Raw genomic sequence first — 19,048 nt, 5'->3', positions numbered from 1 at the left:
CTATTTGATGCACATAATTCTTTACGTTTTGTAGTTATTATCTGTCCTCGGGCAGGCAGACAAACTTCTTGAGAATGGATTTTGCTCGATAGAAATCCGTCCCTCGACTTCTCCTTGTTTTAATATTTGATGCGGATCTACATTTCGGATATTAAATCTACGTGCCAGATGGCATCTGGCAGGCTTTTTGCCTTTGGAAGATATCATATTACCTTGAATTCGGTCAGATTTCTTTTGACAGAATTTCGATCAAAATTTCGTAGAAATTTGCAAATTGGATGTCAAAACCATATACCAAATTTCATCTGTCAACTCAAAGTATTTTAATTATCATATTCATAGACATAGTGAAAAGACGTCATTCCAAAAAATATATTTTTCGGACTCATGAGGATCTGAAAGTGGATATTCGTCAAAATGACATGTTCGAAGTATTTTGTCGATGACAGAAAATGACAGGGATTTAAACAATTTTATTAGAATTTAATTGGTATTCGTTTTAAATTCAGTTTGTCTTGATTCACTCATTAACCAACATTTCGTTTGCATATTTAATTTTTTTATTATATACACACACACACACACATGCGCGTGATTAAAAAAATGTCCTTCTATTCACATTTAGCCGTGCGTAGCATCTTTTAAACTTTACATCATTTCAGATTGAAATGAAATAAATCATTACGTTGAATTTAATGATTTCATTCAGAAAGATATCAATCCGATTTGATCTGGTGTAAGTTTGAATGATAGAATCATCGAAAATAGTAACGTGGATGCTGCAATCAAGTACAGAATAGCTCCCGTCGTCCCAAGCATCAATCTCTACTGTAGGTGTTATGTCTCTCTATCATGGACGTATCCATACAGCCACATCACCACTGATATGCTCACAAAAGAAGCGAGAACCGTTTACTTGACCATTAACCTCTCACTCCCAGATTTGAAGTTCCCAATACTGAGGATGCAGTAAATGATATTTTTTATTTAAAACAAATATTGTCTTTGGCTTGAAAACATGCGATATAATTCAGTGACTACAGATAGCAACATGGATACTGTGGTCGGATGAAAAATGACCATTCCCGGCCAATGTATAAACACATGCCACAGGAACGAATGACCCGTCTTCAATTATGATAATAGCTCCACCATTCCTGTATCTTCTAGAAAAGCGAGCAGTCGCTTACTTAACAGGTAACTTCTCATCTCTATATTGAGGGTCCTTCCCTTTGGAAAATATGCTAAATAATCTTAAGAGAAACATTTAACAGACTTGATTTGTTTGATACTTGTATATAAGCTTAAAGCAATTATAAAAAAAACAATCTAATAAATAAAAAGAATCATTCTAAATTTTATGGATGAAAATAAAGTTAAAAAATTAAAATCAAATTTAAAATCAAAAATTTCTAGAGCCAAGTATTTTAGAGGAAGAAAAGCAATTGTATCTAATAAACATGGTAATCCTGAATTGATGCATGACATAAACTGAACGCTTCTATGCTTAAAGACTACAATTCACATCCAGAGTGTTGTAAAATTAAAATTCAGAATTAGCTTATTCTTTTACAATTTCTCCCCCCCCCCGATTTCTAAGAAAATTCAATTACTTTGTTTAAAAAAAATTAAAATAAACAATTATACGAAAACAGGAATTATATCCTGACATTCATGATTAAATGCTTGTAAGCATCAGGGGGGAAAAAATCTTTTTCTTAGGAGGGAAAATAAAATGGCTTTTGGTTTCTGTTAGGGCAGAGAAATATGAAATCTGTGAATTGAGCCGAAAAAAAAATGCCGAAGGAAGGTCGAATCCTCTGTTAAAATAAATTTATATTGTATCTAATTAAATAGTTTCGTGAACTAAATCTTAAAAGTTGTGTATTCATCGACCAGTTAGGACTGAATGTCAAAGTAGAGACAGAAAAATTTAGAATTTTTCTTAGAATAAAATCATTTACTAACCAAACGAAATTTTTTTTAACTTAGTATAATACACACATTGTATTTCATTGTTATTTCTAATCATAGCTATCAAAATAATTTTTAAGTAAACATTTTTTTAAAAGGTGCATTTTTTGATTTACAACATATTATCGGCAGACTATAATTTTAAGCAAATAATTGTTCCCTGAATGAGTAAAATCGTTACTTTCTTTTCTGGCTTCAGACACATCTCTTTTGTCAACTAAGAGTTAACATTTTGTTTCCGCATATCTAATTCGAATAATTTCTAACAAATAAATATTTTCCCGAGATGAATATTTTCTTTGTTAATTAAATTAAATTAATTTGTTCATCATAAATCTGTCGAATCACAAATGTTTATAACTTTTTAAAATGCGACGGCATTTCAAAAAAAGCAAACGGTCGAGAGATTTCGGTCTGCTCTTAGAAGTTACGTCATCTTTTATTCTCCGCGAACGAAATGATTTCGTCAGATCAAGTGTGACGTCAAGCTTTCGTCATAGATTACAAGCGTCTGGAATCATTTCACTTGTATAAACAGATAACTTTTTTCCTTGGTCGCGGACAAGTAGATCGAGTTTATATTATCTAGTTCCTCTGATTAAGATTCTGAGTTAACACTGTACTGACTTTGTTATTTGAGTGATCGAAAAGGTACCTTTTAGATCTAAAATTACTTATTTTATTAGTTTTCATGACAAGTAGAGGAGTGAAATTTACGAATTCTTGCATAAAACGTAAATGCATTTTCCCTCAGACTCAGAATTTGATAAATGACAAAGTAAAGGAATATAGGCATAAATGACTGAAATGATGACAACATGCTTTCATTCACAGTATAAAAGATGTGGATTTTTTTCTTCAACACTTCACATCTTCTGAGGGCTTAGGATTTCCTCTCGAAGTTTCCATACAAGTAGTAATTTATTAATTTGGCTCATTAACAATCCGATCTCCGGTTACGGGTTTATATTCTTGTGAGGATTGGATGCATGAAACATCCGTAATAATCTAATTTGTGTGTTTCTTAATACCTGCATTATTATTCGTGGAGATCTAGTCATTCCATTTTACTGGCCGTTCTAGTACGTAAGTGGAGCTTTCTTTGTGTTTATGAATGTTACGATGGGAGAAGGAGGAATCGCGAATTCGCGAATGAAAAATCCACGAATAAATGATTGGATTATTAATTTCTCAATATGTTAATGATCTGAAATTGAGTTACGAGACCTGTGGGAGGAGTGACTCCCATCTCGGTGACGGTCTTTAGACCTCCACTCTCTGTTCCTCTTTTGATATGGCCCATTATTCACCCTACTCCGAATGCCATCATTGCAGCTCCTGTGCAGTTCGCAGAAGTTGTTATGTTAATATGGAAGATGCACTAGAAGACGAACTCCCGGCATGGAATCATTTTGGTTGTTGCTGGGTAAATTGTCTGAAATCATAGAAATTCGTTATACAGTGAGCGATTCTCTAAAATTGAAGGACTAAATTGCATTAGTTTATTTATTCTGGTGTCACTCTTGTTGTTTTTAATGTGATAGATGGAGAATCTGTGATTTGCAATGTTTTATTAGACTTTCATAGTGTTTTACGTAGTTACGGTAGGGGATGGTTCTTTCTTGTTTGTGTGTTATTATTCTATCTTTTACATCATATGCCGCTTTGTAAGTGTTATAGTTTTGAATGGTGTTTTAGTGTTGTATATCCTCACTGGTATACCGACATGTGATTGTTATTATTAAATTGAGGACTTTAGAGAAATGGCTCAGTTGGAATACTCTGTATTTTATATTACCCTGACTTCAGATTATATTGTATTTGTATTATAATGTAATAAACTTTGTATGATATCATCTATGGTTTAAAAGCAATAGAATGTTTTAATGTAATTATTTAATCATATTTTGGGGTTGCTTATGCTTTTAATGATATGTAATGCTCTGTATTGTTCGTGGATGTGTTATTTTGCATTTAAGTGCACAATTAGGCTGTTTTGTTCTTGCAATTATATTTTTTATGTACTGCATTGTATTTGAATTTCTTGAAGAGTATGATTTTTTTGTATCAGTACTCATTTTCGTGTGTAAATATCCGCTGATATTGAGTTGTGTGTCATAGATACCATTTTCCTTTAAGCTACTATGCGTACATCATGTAATTTTTTTCCATAGATTTAATTTTTCTTATTCGTATATAATTATGTTGCCATGTTGGGCTCAGTATTTACCTTGTTTTTTTTTATTTTTATTTTATTGAGTGAAGTTTTTAGTAACATGTAAGTAAGTATTTCTGCTGTCAAAAGTGAGATGCCTTTTTTAAGCTGCCACCAAATTGCGAAAAGGAAATAATGCAGAGACGCAGATGCAGACAAAAAAGATTCATGGTACCTGCGGCGCGTAATGCCGTTATGTGCAGTCTAAAAAAAAAAAAAAAAAAAAAAAAACCTTTATGAATGACAGCTAGTTTGAAATGGACTGCTTGAGATCTGGATGGAGTCTGCAAAGGTTGAACTTCAGTCATGGCACTCCGGCTGGTGTGGTGTGAAAGTTTGGTGAGGGGGTGCCAGCTCAGGTGTCGTCCTCATCGCTTGACCATGGTTCAAAATGACGAGGTCCGTGCCAAAATAGCCCTAGTGTTGCTTAAAAAAAGGGGACATTAATATAATTAAACTAAACTAACTCGGGCGTGGCACGAGGGGAGAAAAGGGGAGTGGCTAATCACTCCCTTTTTCGAAGCATTCGAAAGAACTGTTGCCAGCTTGGAGGATTTTTGTTGCCTTTAGAGGTAGAGGTGATGAGTCGAGCGAAGAATTGGGAGAAACTATTGAGAGTCTAATGGGGAGATTATGAGCTTATTGTAACTGGATTTTTATATAAAAGCTGTCCGTGAGGGGTGGCGATTCTATGATTCGCCTGAGGGCTGAAATTGAATTCTTTTCTTTTTTAATGCACCCATAATTTATCAGTAAGGGAAACGACGAAGGGTGTGGGCTATGGATAAAAGATGAATGAAAAGGGAATTGCAAGTTCACAATATACTCACTTGATTATGCTCTCATTCAAATTTGAAAACACCGTTAATCAAATACTTTGTACAAAATCTTAATGCTGAATTTTTCAAACACAGCAATTAGCTTTCCAAATATTTATGTTGTGGCGTTATTTTCTATACTGTTGTCAATTATCATCAAAATTTATTTTCAATATCAAATATTTATATTAAAAAAAGATATTGTAAAATAAAACGCTATAGAACGTAATATAATTCTAGTAATGTCTGTGATTACTTTAGTTGACACATTAAACATCTTTCGTTAATTGACCGTATTAAATTATAAAGAAAACAGCTGTAGTAAGAAGTAAAAAAGAACAATTGTAACACAGAATTTCATATCAATGATCAGTTGGGGGAAAATGAGAGATAAAATTTATTAGTTATTAACTGCATATTTTATTTATTATGTCTCCGTGAACTTGTTAAAATGAAATGAATTTTGAGTCTACATTAAAAAAAAAACTATTTGATTTTTAAATTATTTATAGAAGAAAATTGATAATTTTTCAAATTTTAATAATAGATAGATAATAGAAAATAGAAATTGAAAATTTTGCTAATAGAAGATTTGTTAAGAAGCGTATATTTGAAAAAAGAGGAAAAAACAGAGAAAAATTATGAATGTTTTTTTCTGTTTTCTTTGTTAACTCATTAAAACAAGAATAATTATAAAAATAATTATTTGTTTTAGGTATTTTTAAAATTTTAGTATCATTTCGAACACATTTCGGCCATGTCGGAAAAACTGTTCGAAGGAAGAGACCATGCTAAATTGTACAGTTCTTATAGGAAAGACACTCCTACAAAAGTGATAGAGAAAATCCTTTCATTTTTAAAAGAAAAGGTAAGACACTACTCTTTTTTCTTTACTTAATGAAATGCAGGCTCAATTCCTATGACGTCGAGGTCATGGAATAATTAAAAAAAAAAGTAAATACCCATGCTACCTAACATCTAACTGCATTTGTTTGATTCTATCCCTATTAACACAAGTTATTATATATCTTCTCTATGGCGTTCGATATTCTTAATGACAATCAATATTATGAAGATATCGTACGTCTTAATACGTATTTCATTCTTTTCCTATGTAATATGTGACACATAAGATGCTCGCTTCTTTAAGTCACTTGCTTCATAGTGAGCACACACTCAATCTATTCTCCGTATTTAAGTTGCATTTGGAAAAGGAAAAATGAAGTAAATTTATGCTCAACACAAGTGATATTAGTCCCACGCGACGCGGAATTTTAATTTCTTTTATCCACTGGAGCACTTTCGAAGAGGTAAAGGGACACGTGGTATCGTAGCATATCATAAAACAAACTGCAGTTGGACGAGCCTTTAACCTGACATTGTTGAATCACTTGCGTGAAAGTCATCGTTCAGAAATGCAAAATGCTGTTCAGATTAAAGACATAAGAACAGAAGAAGGAATCGTAGACCAAATACCAAGACAGATAGAAATCGTAGTATCAGACACCAAAAAATGAAAGATTAAGGCCCTGAGCTTTTAAATTGCAACAATTTTAGGCCGAACCTCTTGATGTATGGTTAAAAAAAAAAAAAAAACTGATGGAGTATATGAAATCTGAATCATTAATTCACTCTTCATTTTTTTTTTTTGTATTATACAATGCGATAATGTTTAACTTTTTAAGCAGAATTCGTTTATTCGGTGGATTTTCGTTGGAATCGAATACCGCTCTCGGATGCGATATTTTGCTTCTAGATTTTAGAAGTTCTTTCGAAAACAAAACGAATAATAGCAAATAATTCAAATTTCAACTCTTGTCATTACAATTTATAATCCATGCGTCTGCTTGTCACAAGAAGTACGCAATCATTTGCTATTGCTCAAGCTGAACAATAGCAATTTTTTAAATTCTTTTTCTTTTTATAGGTGCCGGAACCTCTAGAGACAGCCGTGGACGTTGGCTGCGGGAATGGTCAGAGTACAATCATCCTCGCCCCCTACTTCAAACAAGTGCACGGATCCGACGTCAGTGAGGCGCAGATAGAACAGGCAAAAGCGACCAGGTCACTCCCCAATGTCACATACCTGTGAGTCAAAAAATTCTACTCTCTTCAATAGTTTCTTTCGCACTATTTGATATAAAATGTTTCATCATTCATACGTTACTAAAGCCTCTTCCTTGAGCAACCCTATTCAGTTGCACACAATTGAACCGAATACCCAGTTTTTAACTTCCAACGTCGATAATTTTTACATTCCGTTTAACTTAGAGCGACATAATTCCAATAAAAACAGACAAGCTTAATTCCAAAATGTTTTTTCTTCTTTTTCGTTCTCAGGAAGTTTCGTTCTCTCTTTTTTTCAGTTCTCATATGAAGATACATCAAAATCTCAAGTTCGATTTTTTTTAACAATTACAATACTTTCTCATTGAATATTTCATATTTGGAACTAAATTTAAAAATTCCTCAGCATTGTCATTTATAATTTTAATATGGTGCACAGTCCGAAATCAGTCATCTATATTAATGCGAATAATTACTCACATCAGACGATACAACAGCGCAAAAATTCAGTGACTGATAGATACAATTGAATCAAAGATGAATTTGTTTGTAAAGTAGGCGAACGGAGAGCATTGACCATCATCATTCTAGAAGTCTCTCTGACTTCAAATCTTGAATAGCGTTTCAGCATGGCCCGTAGGTTGGGAACCGTTAATGCGTGCTGTTCGTTTCAGGATTCCGTGACTAAAGGCGCGCTTACAAAAAATGGCGCCCAGAGTAAATACCTAAATCGGCGCACCTTCTTCATCATTTTTTAAAATTGCAATCCTCATATTCTCTCCCATCTATCCCCCTCCTAAAACATTATAAAGGAAGGGAAGGTGAAATTAAGTCTAAGTAATTGCATATAAAACTTTTTTCAATAATATGTCCCAGCAGCCGATCAATATATCTAAATTATCCAATCGATTAATTAAGCTATCTTTAAGAATGAAATAATATAACAATTATAAAATCAACTGTTAACAAAAATATAGTTAAAATGTATAAAGGCAAAGTTTTGCCTTTAAATGTAATGACTGAATAAATCGAAATGTACATTACATGTGATTGCTTCAAAACGGACTTGAAGAATATCAGCAGAAATCAAAATTTTCCCACAACACGAATATATGGTTGCTGTTATGTATAAAAAATCTAATTTAAATTCAATTCAATCAAGATTCCTTCTAAATCAACTGGCTGGCTAAGCTGATTAGCTATGGATATTGAGACTCTTGTGATCAGTTTCTCTGCCAATGGTCTTTCACATGAAATTAAATTTCGTGTGATAAACAACAATAAATTTTCAGAACTTTTAAATCCTTGTATTACCTGGATTATTTAGAACCAGAAAGGTCATGAATATACCTATTACTATTTAGAACTCGGGAAGTAATTGAAGATTCAGACTTTACAAGCATAAAAAATGTCACGTTAAATAAAAACATTAAAAAAATTATGAGATTTCTGTAATTGTTGCGATTTTCTTGTGCAGCTCTAGTCCAGCAGAGAAACTTCCTTTCGATGACGGCTCCGTGCAGCTGCTGACGGCCGCAACTGCCCTCCACTGGTTCGACTTGGACACTTTCCTGCCAGAGTCCAGGCGAGTGCTTTGCACAAACGGCGTCATGGCTGTCTACGGATATCAGAACATGAAGCCTCTTTTTGAAGATCCACTGAAAGCTGTTCAGTTCGACAAGATCTTTGAAGAGGTAAATAAAGGCTGGACTTTACCTTAGATGTAAAACCTATTAATCCTCGGCATTAAATCATATTACTTGAAATGACCAATCGATGGAAAGACGAGGTACTTTTGATTATTGGTCTTGATTGGTAGATTTGGTTATTGGTAGTTTTATCCCATTTTTTGGGTGGGTGGGGGAGGAATAGCGTATGTTACGAACACAGAAACTTAATCAGAAAATTTTTATTCGTCAAAAGAATTATCGATAATTTTTATTTATTTTTTTAAATCATTGATAAATTATTGACCAATTTCAAAATGCAACATCATGGCAAGCTAGTAAAAAGTTTTAAAACGCAGTATTTATGTTTAGATTCTTTATACCAATTTGTTTACAAAAAGCTTTGATGTTTGGGGCTTTTGTCTTTTTCCTTTGGTTCAATGCAACGTATACTTGGAATCAATTTGATCCGTATGATTTAAAAAAGCCTTTGCTGAACTGAAAACGGCATATATTATACTTAACACATAACTAGTTTAAAGCTTTCTGTCTTGATGATGCCATTTGGCTTCACAGAATAATCTGCTTTTTTATAACCATTAGATGTCATCACTCACACTTATATTGCATTTGTATGTTCCTATATGGCAATCTGATATGGATATAAATGAATAATTCTAATTACTTAGTCTCGAAGAAATGAATAATTTTAAAGGCATAATATTTCTACATCGTTTTTAAATATTCGTTTCTTATTAAAAAAATGATCATTAGGTCTGGAAAAGGTTAAGGTTTGTAGATAGCGTACTGACTGTAACTGAAGAACTTTCAGCCAGGAGGGATTTATATTTGTATTCAGAGGACCTTAGTCAGGAAAGATTTGGGTTTAACATGAATTCACATTTCCTTCCAGAATAAACTGGATTCCAGAACTAATTATTTAGCCTCCGAACAAATTTAATAGTTTGAGTTTGTTAGATTAACGTTTCAATTTAAAGTTACATAAAATCTGTTTCGAAACAGACCTTGTAATTACGAACCACTACCAGAAAAACATCCGAGTCAATAGTCCTTATCCATTATCTAGAAACGATCATTTTCATAATAGAATTTAATAACATTTTTAACATTTCATTGATGCCGGTGGTCCTCCGATTGTTTGGGGGAACGTGTAAATGAAGGATGTCATTTTTAGCTTATTATCAATAGCTTTCTGAAATTTGTGAAATAAGGGTCCCTCAGTGATTGTCGTAAAAAAAAAAAGTTCCATTATTTATTCAAAAAAGTTACCTAATTGTAATATTTTCGAAGTAAAAAACTTACTGTTAAGTACATAAGCATTTATTAGTAATTAACCGGACAGACGCTGTTGCCATTTTTTAGAAGTCTTCTTCCTCCAACCTTGTTTGCAAGTGAATTAGTTTGGCATCATAGTTTAAAGACGATAAATATTTCATCCAGTTTAATTGGCTGCTATGGGCGCATATATGCGTCCAACAATAACCACTGACGTGGCCTATGCCCGCATATGAGTGTCTGGCGCAAGGCATCGGTTCACTCCTTAGCGATCACTATTGCCGGTCCCACGACGTTCACACGAAATGCTTCAGTTTAGAGCAGCTAGCAGTCAAAGAATTAAAGGTTCTAATAAAAATTTGTAATGATGTTATTGCGTTACGGAAATCATATACTACTGTGAAATTAAAAATTACGCTACAGAGGTTACAGACACTTTTGTCAATCATTTTTTCCCCCATATCGCTCATTTTTTCCATAATGGTTTAAATAAACCATTTGTATTACAATCACTACATTAAAATGAAGAGTGTCTCAAAATGTCCAGTTGTGTAGTGTCTGAATTGCGACATTATATTTTATTTTTAGTATAACGAGACGAAGAGACCTTATTCATTGCAGTCCAAAACTCAGTTGATGAAAGAAAATTATAAAGATGTCAAATTTCCTTTTGAAGAAGTCATTAGGTAAGCTTACTCAGATCCATTCCTTATTCTCAGAAGAGCGTTTTCATTTTATCGAAAAAAAATCAGAACGCAAGAAACAGAAACAAAATGAGCATTGAGCCAGAAATTGCTTTCTTTAGATTAAATAGCATAAGAGCCAGAATTGGCTATGTTGCGCAAATGGGATAAAAGTATTTTTTTCACTTGAATATCAATTTAGTGGTATGTAATACAGAAATGCAGAATGATTAAAAAATCCTTAGATAAAGTTAAAGAGTAGATCAAGCATACTGGATCAATTCATTTTTATATTAAACAAAGGGTTGCAAGCATAAAGGATGTTCACCACAGGTCTTTTGTAGTTAATTAAACAAACAAACAAAAAAATACACCACATATAATATCAAACACAGCTTAAATGCAATAGAAATTCATAATAGCACGACAACAAAATTACATTAAAATAATACTAAGGGGTACATGCATCGCTTCAGACAGCACATTTATTGAACACTTACTTTTAATACTCAGAATGTTTGCTGTTGATATTGCTTCCTACTTATGCATCGTATCTTCTTTGCTGCATACGATTTGTAATTCTGCTATTCATAGAACCGTGTTATGTTTTCTTGAATTTATATTCCATTATACTTATGTCTTTCACTTCATTTGATATATCCTTTTCTTTTACTTAATTCACAGCAGATGTAGCCCTTTTGAATTTGCAGCAATTGCAAATTCAAAAGACAAAAAATGATTCGTTTCTATCTACTTGATTTATCCCTAAAGTTTATTTAAACATTTTTGAATCTGCTTGTATTACTTAACAAAGATCTATATGTATATAATATAATATTACAAATGCTTGGCCGATACGAAGATAAATTGAGAGTTTAACTTCAATTTATTTTTAAACGAGAGGACACTATATGTACACCGGGAGGATCGATGTCAGGCGTCTATTTACAGTGACACAAGATAAAAAAAGTGCGAAAAGTTTTCCCTTAGTGCTTTTACTAAGAGATTCTTTAGGGATTTCTTTGATGTCGATTCGAGAAAGGGAATCTTAGGTATCTTTCAAAATTATGCCATAGGTTTTAAGGATTTTTATCTTTTCGTGAGAGGAGAGTTTTCGGAGCATGAGAATTGAGAACCAGTCATTTTTTAGAGCGCGTGTAATAATTATATAAGAAAGTGGATTTTAATCAGAAAATAAGAGAACATTTTAGAATAAAATAGTATGGCACAGTTTAAGATAAAATTTAAGAAATTAATTAAATTGGATTAAGACAGAGCATTGCATGTACATGCATGTTTTTTCAGCATCACTTCTTAAGGTCAATGCAATTTTATTTAAATTTATAGTAGATATATCTTATTGATCATATAAAAATACAGTCGCAAAGAAAGCGATCTATATTTGCGCTTTTCTGAGAAGAAAGGAAATAAGCTTTTTCAATACTTGTTTCAACCAGCTCAACTAAACATATAGTGGGTTAAATATTCTCTAATCCTCCTCCAAGATAATAGCGATAATCAGGGTGCGTTGGATTGGATTAGCGTTGAAGCGATTTTGATCAGGCGTAATATATAGGTTCCTTATTAGTCGACTAAATATATTGCAGGGTGTGTTAAAAGAAACTTAATTCTTCCCGGATAGGGAAAGTTTGAATATGAATTTCTTTTTATTTTTTTAATCCCCGTAAATAAAACTATTTTCGGGCAGCAAAAACAGCTCTTTCTTCCTCTACACATGCCATTTTGACATTCATACTAAATAGTCTCGCTCACAGTTTTAAAACGGAAAATTTTACAGTTTTAATGCCACCTCTGTCATTTATCATTTGAATACTTCTAAAGTGACAATCGATTGTTCATGCTAAAATAGGACAATAGTATCCTTGTCACTCACTCTTTCAAGATTTGCAATTGAATTTCTAATAGTGGCATGTCTTCATGTCTTATTAAATACAGAGGGTGTTTACACATTTTTAGAACGATTTCGTGGACTGTTTAGTTAATGTTTAAAATATAGAAGACTACTTTTTAAATTTTCGATAACATTGCTTTTTTTTTCTGCATCATGATTTCCGCAGTAGAAGGGTTTTACGTAAAATTTCCAGGGCAATGGATTCCATTCTTTTTCAAAGTCTATCCATCGTGGTGAGTTTGCGCTGAGGAAGAACTCTTATCTATTGATTAAAGGCACAATGGCTCATGATTGGAACTTCAAGGGCTTCGCAGGAAGATATTGTAAAAGTATGCATGCAACGCCGTCTTCATTTTCTTTTTCAAGGAATGTAGTGACACTTTTTGAAATATCACTTGTCACTTTATCTGGATAAAAATTCACTCTTTAAAAGTCACTCGAAAAATAAATTTCTTCTGTAAATATCGGTTGTACGTTGATAGGATGTTGATAGTACGTTGAATTTAATTTTATTTATTGAATCATTTTATTTATTTGAATTTGATAAACATTATGTTTTATTTATTTTTTAAGCTGCTCATTCTTGGATTATTACATTTGCTGTTGCTGCAGGTGATTACTATTGATTTATGAGTGAGTGGATTTTTTCATACAACTGGCGATTTCACTTTACAAATATTTGAAACAGAACATATTTTCGGGTATACGTTTGGAACCTCCTTTTCATTTAGAAGTAATGACGGATGACATTTTCCCTTGTGAGATTATTTTGCTTTTAGACATTTTATTGCCATGATTTCATAAAGTTTTTGAATCATGAAATAAGAATATTTTCCTTTAGAAAGGGTACAAACACATCCTTCCATCCACAACTTGTTTACTTTCGAAATTTTGGAATAAGAATAAATTTAATTAATACATTTTCATTTCAAATAATAAGCTGTTTCCAACCTTTTTTTTTTTTTTTTTTTTTTTTTAATTTTTAGAATATTTGCTTTTTGAAATTTCTTAATCGAAATTGCTTTAGAAATGTGTTAGTGTTCTCTGTAATAATCTGAATCTTTTCCATGCGGATTTGTTTAGGTGTCCCGATGTCCGTTGCACCTTTGAAGGAACACTGTCGGATGTCGTGAATTACGTGAGCACTTTTTCAGGATTCCAAAACTTCATGAGGGTTGACCAAAAAGCGGCAGAGAAATGCCTCGACACCTTCCGAAGAAGGTGATATTTTTTATTATTTTTTTTTTCAGTGTTTTCCTTTTACCTGATTATTCTGTATGTTTAGATCATATTTTGAAATTAATTTTTAAACAAACCTATTTACTAGTAATATTCTAAACTGAGATTGCTAATGGTTACAGAGAAGGCTCAGAATTAAAACTCGGAATACTTAAATCATTCCTGTTCACTTAAAAAAAAGACGCCTATCATCAGAGCCGGATTACCAGATAGGCAAAGTAAAATGCAAAACATTATGAAAAAGTGCACCAAACTGGCCAAGTTAGGAATTGTTCAAAAGTACCGGAGGCTTCAAGATTATTATTATTAAATGACTGTCAAGATATTTTAATTTTGTGCTTTCATTTGATTTTTAAGAATCATGCAGTCGAATGTGCGACATTTAATCCAAATATCATGCAAATTTCAGAATATTATTCTTTTGAAACTTTTCATGTTTTCGAATATGCTTTCATATCAGTGTGACAGAATTTTTTTGGCATTGGGTGGATTCGCTCACAAGTCAACTCCCCTGACAGCCTTTGTAATAGAGTATTTAAATTGTTTAAAATTTTATAACTGTAGCTCATTTCAATTTTTTTTATTTGTATATAGGCTAAAACAAAATCTTTTAAAGATGACCCACAATGAAATGCTTTACTATTTTTGTTTTCATAATATTTGTTAAAAAATTGCTTATTTAGATACTAAATTAAAATCAATAAAAAAATTTGATTTAGGAATTTTAAGAGGGCAGCCCCCATCTTTAAATTCTTGTTTAAAGGCGCCTTACGATTCTAAATTCGGCTTTTTTTTTTCTACCCATGGAATGTATCTCGCTTCACGCTGAAACAAATGAAGTACTCAAAAAAGAAGAAAAATTGAATAGATGTAAAACTTTTGATAAAAAATACTTTTTATCTTATATGCATCAATGACATCGATGTTTGAGTATGTGGCGCACTGGTGGCAAGTTTTCATTTATAAAAAATTACACAGCTATTAAATTTAGAATATTTAGCTACAATATAAATGATTCCAAATATAGGGTTCACTAGATTTAGGGTGCAAGGAAAGTTGCAATAAATGTCGTGGTCAAGTATCGGCGATCTTCATTGAATCCTACCCAATTTGGGCAAAGGCTCATTGTATCTGCTCAAGTCTAACATCTGTCTTTCCGCCCTCTGGGTGATCTTTAGCATGATATATGGAAAGATAAGGCCTGCGCTGGCTATTGGAATGAGCTATCCCATCTAGGCAGACGCTCAGAGAAGGATAAAGATCATCGTAACACGTGGTCAGAGAAATGCCGATGACAATTTTTGCTTACAAATTTTCTAAATTATTAAATATTCACATAAAGATATTAATTAAAACTACTTATTACTAGTGGTATAAAACAAAAGTTATATTTGAATTAATTGCAATCGTGGTCTGAGAATTGCCGATATTTAACACGTTTTTATACCCGTCCAGGTCCATATTGGTAAAACTTAATTATCCCATTTGGCATCACAATCACCAGCATTTCAACAAAGATAACCATGTTAGAAGGTGGCACACCTTTTCCTCTTATGGTCAGTAAGGGACAATTACATAGACAAGATACGATAACTTCCAAAGCCCATCTCGTGCCGTACAAAATAAAACACATACTATCATGAGTCTCCCACGATTCCTAAGCAATGCTTGTATCAATATTACACAGTTATTTATAGCAATTATCAGAATCTGTTCAACTCCAATGCCATGGATAACTCATAATTAGTAGGCAGTGGGAATATGATAAAACTATTATGCAGTGATGGTTACTCTTATAAAAGATTTCTTGCCCTTCTTTTACCATTCATTTTGGAGCAGATTTTGCTTACATCGTTTATTTGTATCCTGAAATGCATAAAAGTTGTCTTTCTTATGTTCACTAGTTTTTCTCTACCGTTCTCTGGAGACGTATTTTATTCGTCAGAAAGAAGCCTGTCTGTTCAAAAGTCCTAGAAAACAAATAAATGTGGTATGTGATTAAATTATATACTACATTTCATCGACACATTTGTATTTAATTTTGGACCAAATCTTCTAATATATTCACTGCCTGTTATTTATTCTAATCTTGGAAAAGTAGAAGTTACAACTCCCAAGTGAAGTAAGCATGAGGTATACATTTTAAAGCATGCTTTTTTTTTACACACGAGATATAGATATGCGTTAAATATTGTACTAAAGAAGTCAAAGGGCAGACTTTCTATCTATCGATATATGAACGAATGTAAATAACTCAGACTCACAATGAGATATTTAGATGAAATGCAGCATATATTGGCATCAAAATATTAGGGTATCCCAAAAGAAAAATATAAGGTATCTCATCCCACTATGAATGACCTTATCTGGCTCTGCTTATGCAAACATGCAGGCCTATCTATTAGCCGTCTATGTCATCGGTTTCAGTCGAATCAGAGCTCTACTGCACCCCAAGTCGGGACTATATCCCTCCATAAGTTCTTTTGTCCATTTAGTGGGATCGGAAAGGCTTAATTTTCTACGAGCTCCTTCCTCAAGGTGAAACAATGAATTACAAAATACTGTCATCAACTGAAAGTTGCCAAAAAAAAAAATAATAATAATAAAGGCCAGAAATAATGAGCCGACGAGGCGTTGTTTTTCATCATGACAACGCGAGACCACATATTGCATTAGTTGTAAGAGAGAAGCTGTTACAGTTTGATTGGGATGTTTTACAGCATTCTGCATACTCTCCAGATCTTGTTCCATCTGACTATTACTTCTTTCTGACCTTGAAAATTTCTCTTCTCTGAAATAAGAGAGGGTCATTTCTTGTCCAAAATACAAAAATTTTGTAAAGAAAGCATAATGAGGCTTCTTGAGAGATGGAAGAAGGTAATAGAGCAAAAGGGTTCTTATATAACAAAATAAATAATATCTTAAACAGCAAATACTTTGTATTCATTTCCTATTTCTAATAGGAAAGAAACTTATGGGACACCCTAATAGTATATATTTATCAAAATTTGAATTAAATCAGTCAAAACTAATAGGATCAAAATGCACACTCGATTCTTCTCCATTTCCTGACATAAAATGTTTGATAGAGTGAAAATTATGCAAGATCGTCAAGAGGATACAGAAGAGAGCAGAGTTTAAATATGACGGTTGTAATAAGAGGAAAGAAACAGACAGTGAAGTATTACTCTCGTGGAGGAAAATATTTGTTACTTTAATAGTTAAAAGAACCTCTTAATGAGGCTTCTTTAAAAAACTCATCTTATGTTTTGATAGACAAGGGAGTGAGAGTGGCAGTTGCTAGCTTCATCCGATTTAAAAATGGTATTATTATTGACGTCACATGTGATCCAGAAATCTGAAGCAACTTTAAATTTCATCCGAAAGAACATAAGCAATAGAAATTTTATTTCCTTTGCAAAAATGGATGGGTCCTCACCAGTTATATTTTTGAGCACAGAACGGCACACTGAGCATTTGCAAACAATTACTCCATTCACTGTCTTATTTTATGTAGTGCAACGCTCCCCCACATTGCAGGGCCCTTAATGGTGATTTAAATTATAAATTATGATTTCAATCCATTTCGTCATTTATCTGCAAAAGGTATCTAATTTCTTTTGTTTGGAAAAGCGATTTTTAAAATTATTCCAGATTCCTGAATAAACCTGTGCTGTAGGTGACATTCATCATATATCGGCCAAAAATAAATAAACTATCTACAATCCACTGTAGCTCAGTAAATTTTTTTTAAAAAAAAAATTGAAATTTTGTACATGAAAAGCATTGGCCCTTTATCACCTCGCTCCTGTTTACTTTTATTTTTTGTTGTTGCTGGTAAGCGACCAGGGACGCGGTGATGGAATTCGTTTAAATAAACTTTGAGTGGGACGCAAACTGTCGAGTCAATCGCATGATGAATCAATCGCAGCATCGATTAGGGATTACGGATGGGCGATTTTCCTACGATTTCCTCGAGCATAGAGCGATTATAAATAAAGGAAAATATTTTTTTCTTCTTTTTTATAAATCACAGCGTATCTTACAAACACAGGCTGGAATGGTACGCGATAGACATGAAGATTCCACTCGATAACTCACGACCACAAGTTTCAAATGACAATTCACAACATTGGCCAACTGGAATGGATATTGGCGATACAATTTTATAAATTTTTGTTCTTGCTTCAGATGATTTCTGTCTATCTAGATGCTTGAAGGCACTGAAATGCGAAAAAGTGATTTAATTATTAAACACCAGTTTTACAATCGTGCATTCTGATAAAGGAAACGAATGTGGGATAAAGATCACTATGTTATTCCGTTATTTACAAACGGCCATGCTTTGTTTCACGGAATTTTATTTCTCTAATGCTGATCATTATTAAGCTATAGTAGAATGACCGATTTAAGTATCTCTCAAATCTAATATACCTCCAATAAAAAAGAAGAAGAAAAGAGGGGAAAAAAAAAAAGGTAAATTTGTTTTGTTTTTTTCCAGGCTGTACGAAATAGGAGCTTCTTGCAATTATTTTGCAAAAGATACCCTCACCTTGTATCGGGATTATAAACTAATCCTCTGCAGAAAAACCAGAGATGGTGCATTTGTTTGATGGTATCCAATATAAAAGAAATATCAAAATTTCAGATCCATGCAGCCAACAATTCCTCCATAAATGTAGCTTTCATATTTTATAAACTGTTAAGAGTTCAAATAAATGACTATTCAATTTTTTTTTTTTTATGAATCTTATTTTTGTTATTTATATTTCTCAAAAATATCTTTGCATCACATTTTAGTAATAAAATATGAATTGAAGCAAATCTTTATTTTAGTGAATAAAGTTTCAGCAGTGCTACTGCAATACATGAATATCTTTATCAGATTCTCGTGAGATTTTTTAAAAAAATATGACCATATTTATAAGTTGGCCTACTATCAGTAAACTGCGCGATGCGTTGCCGTGTTCTCAAAACCTTCCATAGCGTAGACCACTGGCACAAGAGCTACCAATTTTGACAAGTATTTAATTCTTTTGTAGTAGGTTCTTTACCAAGAAAAGATTTTTCAAAATTTTAATTAAAAATTAACCATTTACTCTTTTTTTAGTCACTTGGATATATATTATTATATAAAAATCATTTTTTCATTCCATTTCCCCCATTTTTTTAAAATT

General features: G+C 32.6%; 1 protein-coding gene across 3 annotated transcripts; it reads left to right on the top strand.

Moving 5' to 3' along the window:
- Nucleotides 1-2,499: 2,499 nt before the first annotated feature.
- Nucleotides 2,500-18,610, top strand: LOC129984539 (putative methyltransferase DDB_G0268948). Of its 3 annotated transcripts, none has more exons than XM_056094444.1 (7): nucleotides 2,500-2,625; nucleotides 5,723-5,875; nucleotides 6,935-7,095; nucleotides 8,552-8,768; nucleotides 10,626-10,723; nucleotides 13,716-13,853; nucleotides 18,373-18,610. In XM_056094444.1, the coding sequence occupies exons 2-7, from the start codon at nucleotides 5,765-5,767 to the stop codon at nucleotides 18,482-18,484; spliced, it is 837 nt and encodes a 278-aa protein (XP_055950419.1). In that variant the 5' UTR covers nucleotides 2,500-2,625; nucleotides 5,723-5,764; the 3' UTR covers nucleotides 18,485-18,610. The 3 variants fall into 3 exon arrangements, with proteins under 3 accessions (XP_055950419.1, XP_055950418.1, XP_055950420.1); XM_056094443.1 differs by lacking the exon at nucleotides 2,500-2,625 and adding an exon at nucleotides 2,634-3,060; XM_056094445.1 differs by lacking the exon at nucleotides 2,500-2,625 and adding an exon at nucleotides 3,080-3,400.
- Nucleotides 18,611-19,048: the final 438 nt, after the last annotated feature.

Source organism: Argiope bruennichi, chromosome 9 (genome assembly GCF_947563725.1).
Source record: "Argiope bruennichi chromosome 9, qqArgBrue1.1, whole genome shotgun sequence".
Lineage (NCBI taxonomy): Eukaryota > Metazoa > Arthropoda > Arachnida > Araneae > Araneidae > Argiope > Argiope bruennichi.
Note: the sequence above shows the minus strand (reverse complement) of the source record. Positions and strands in the feature narration are given on the sequence as shown.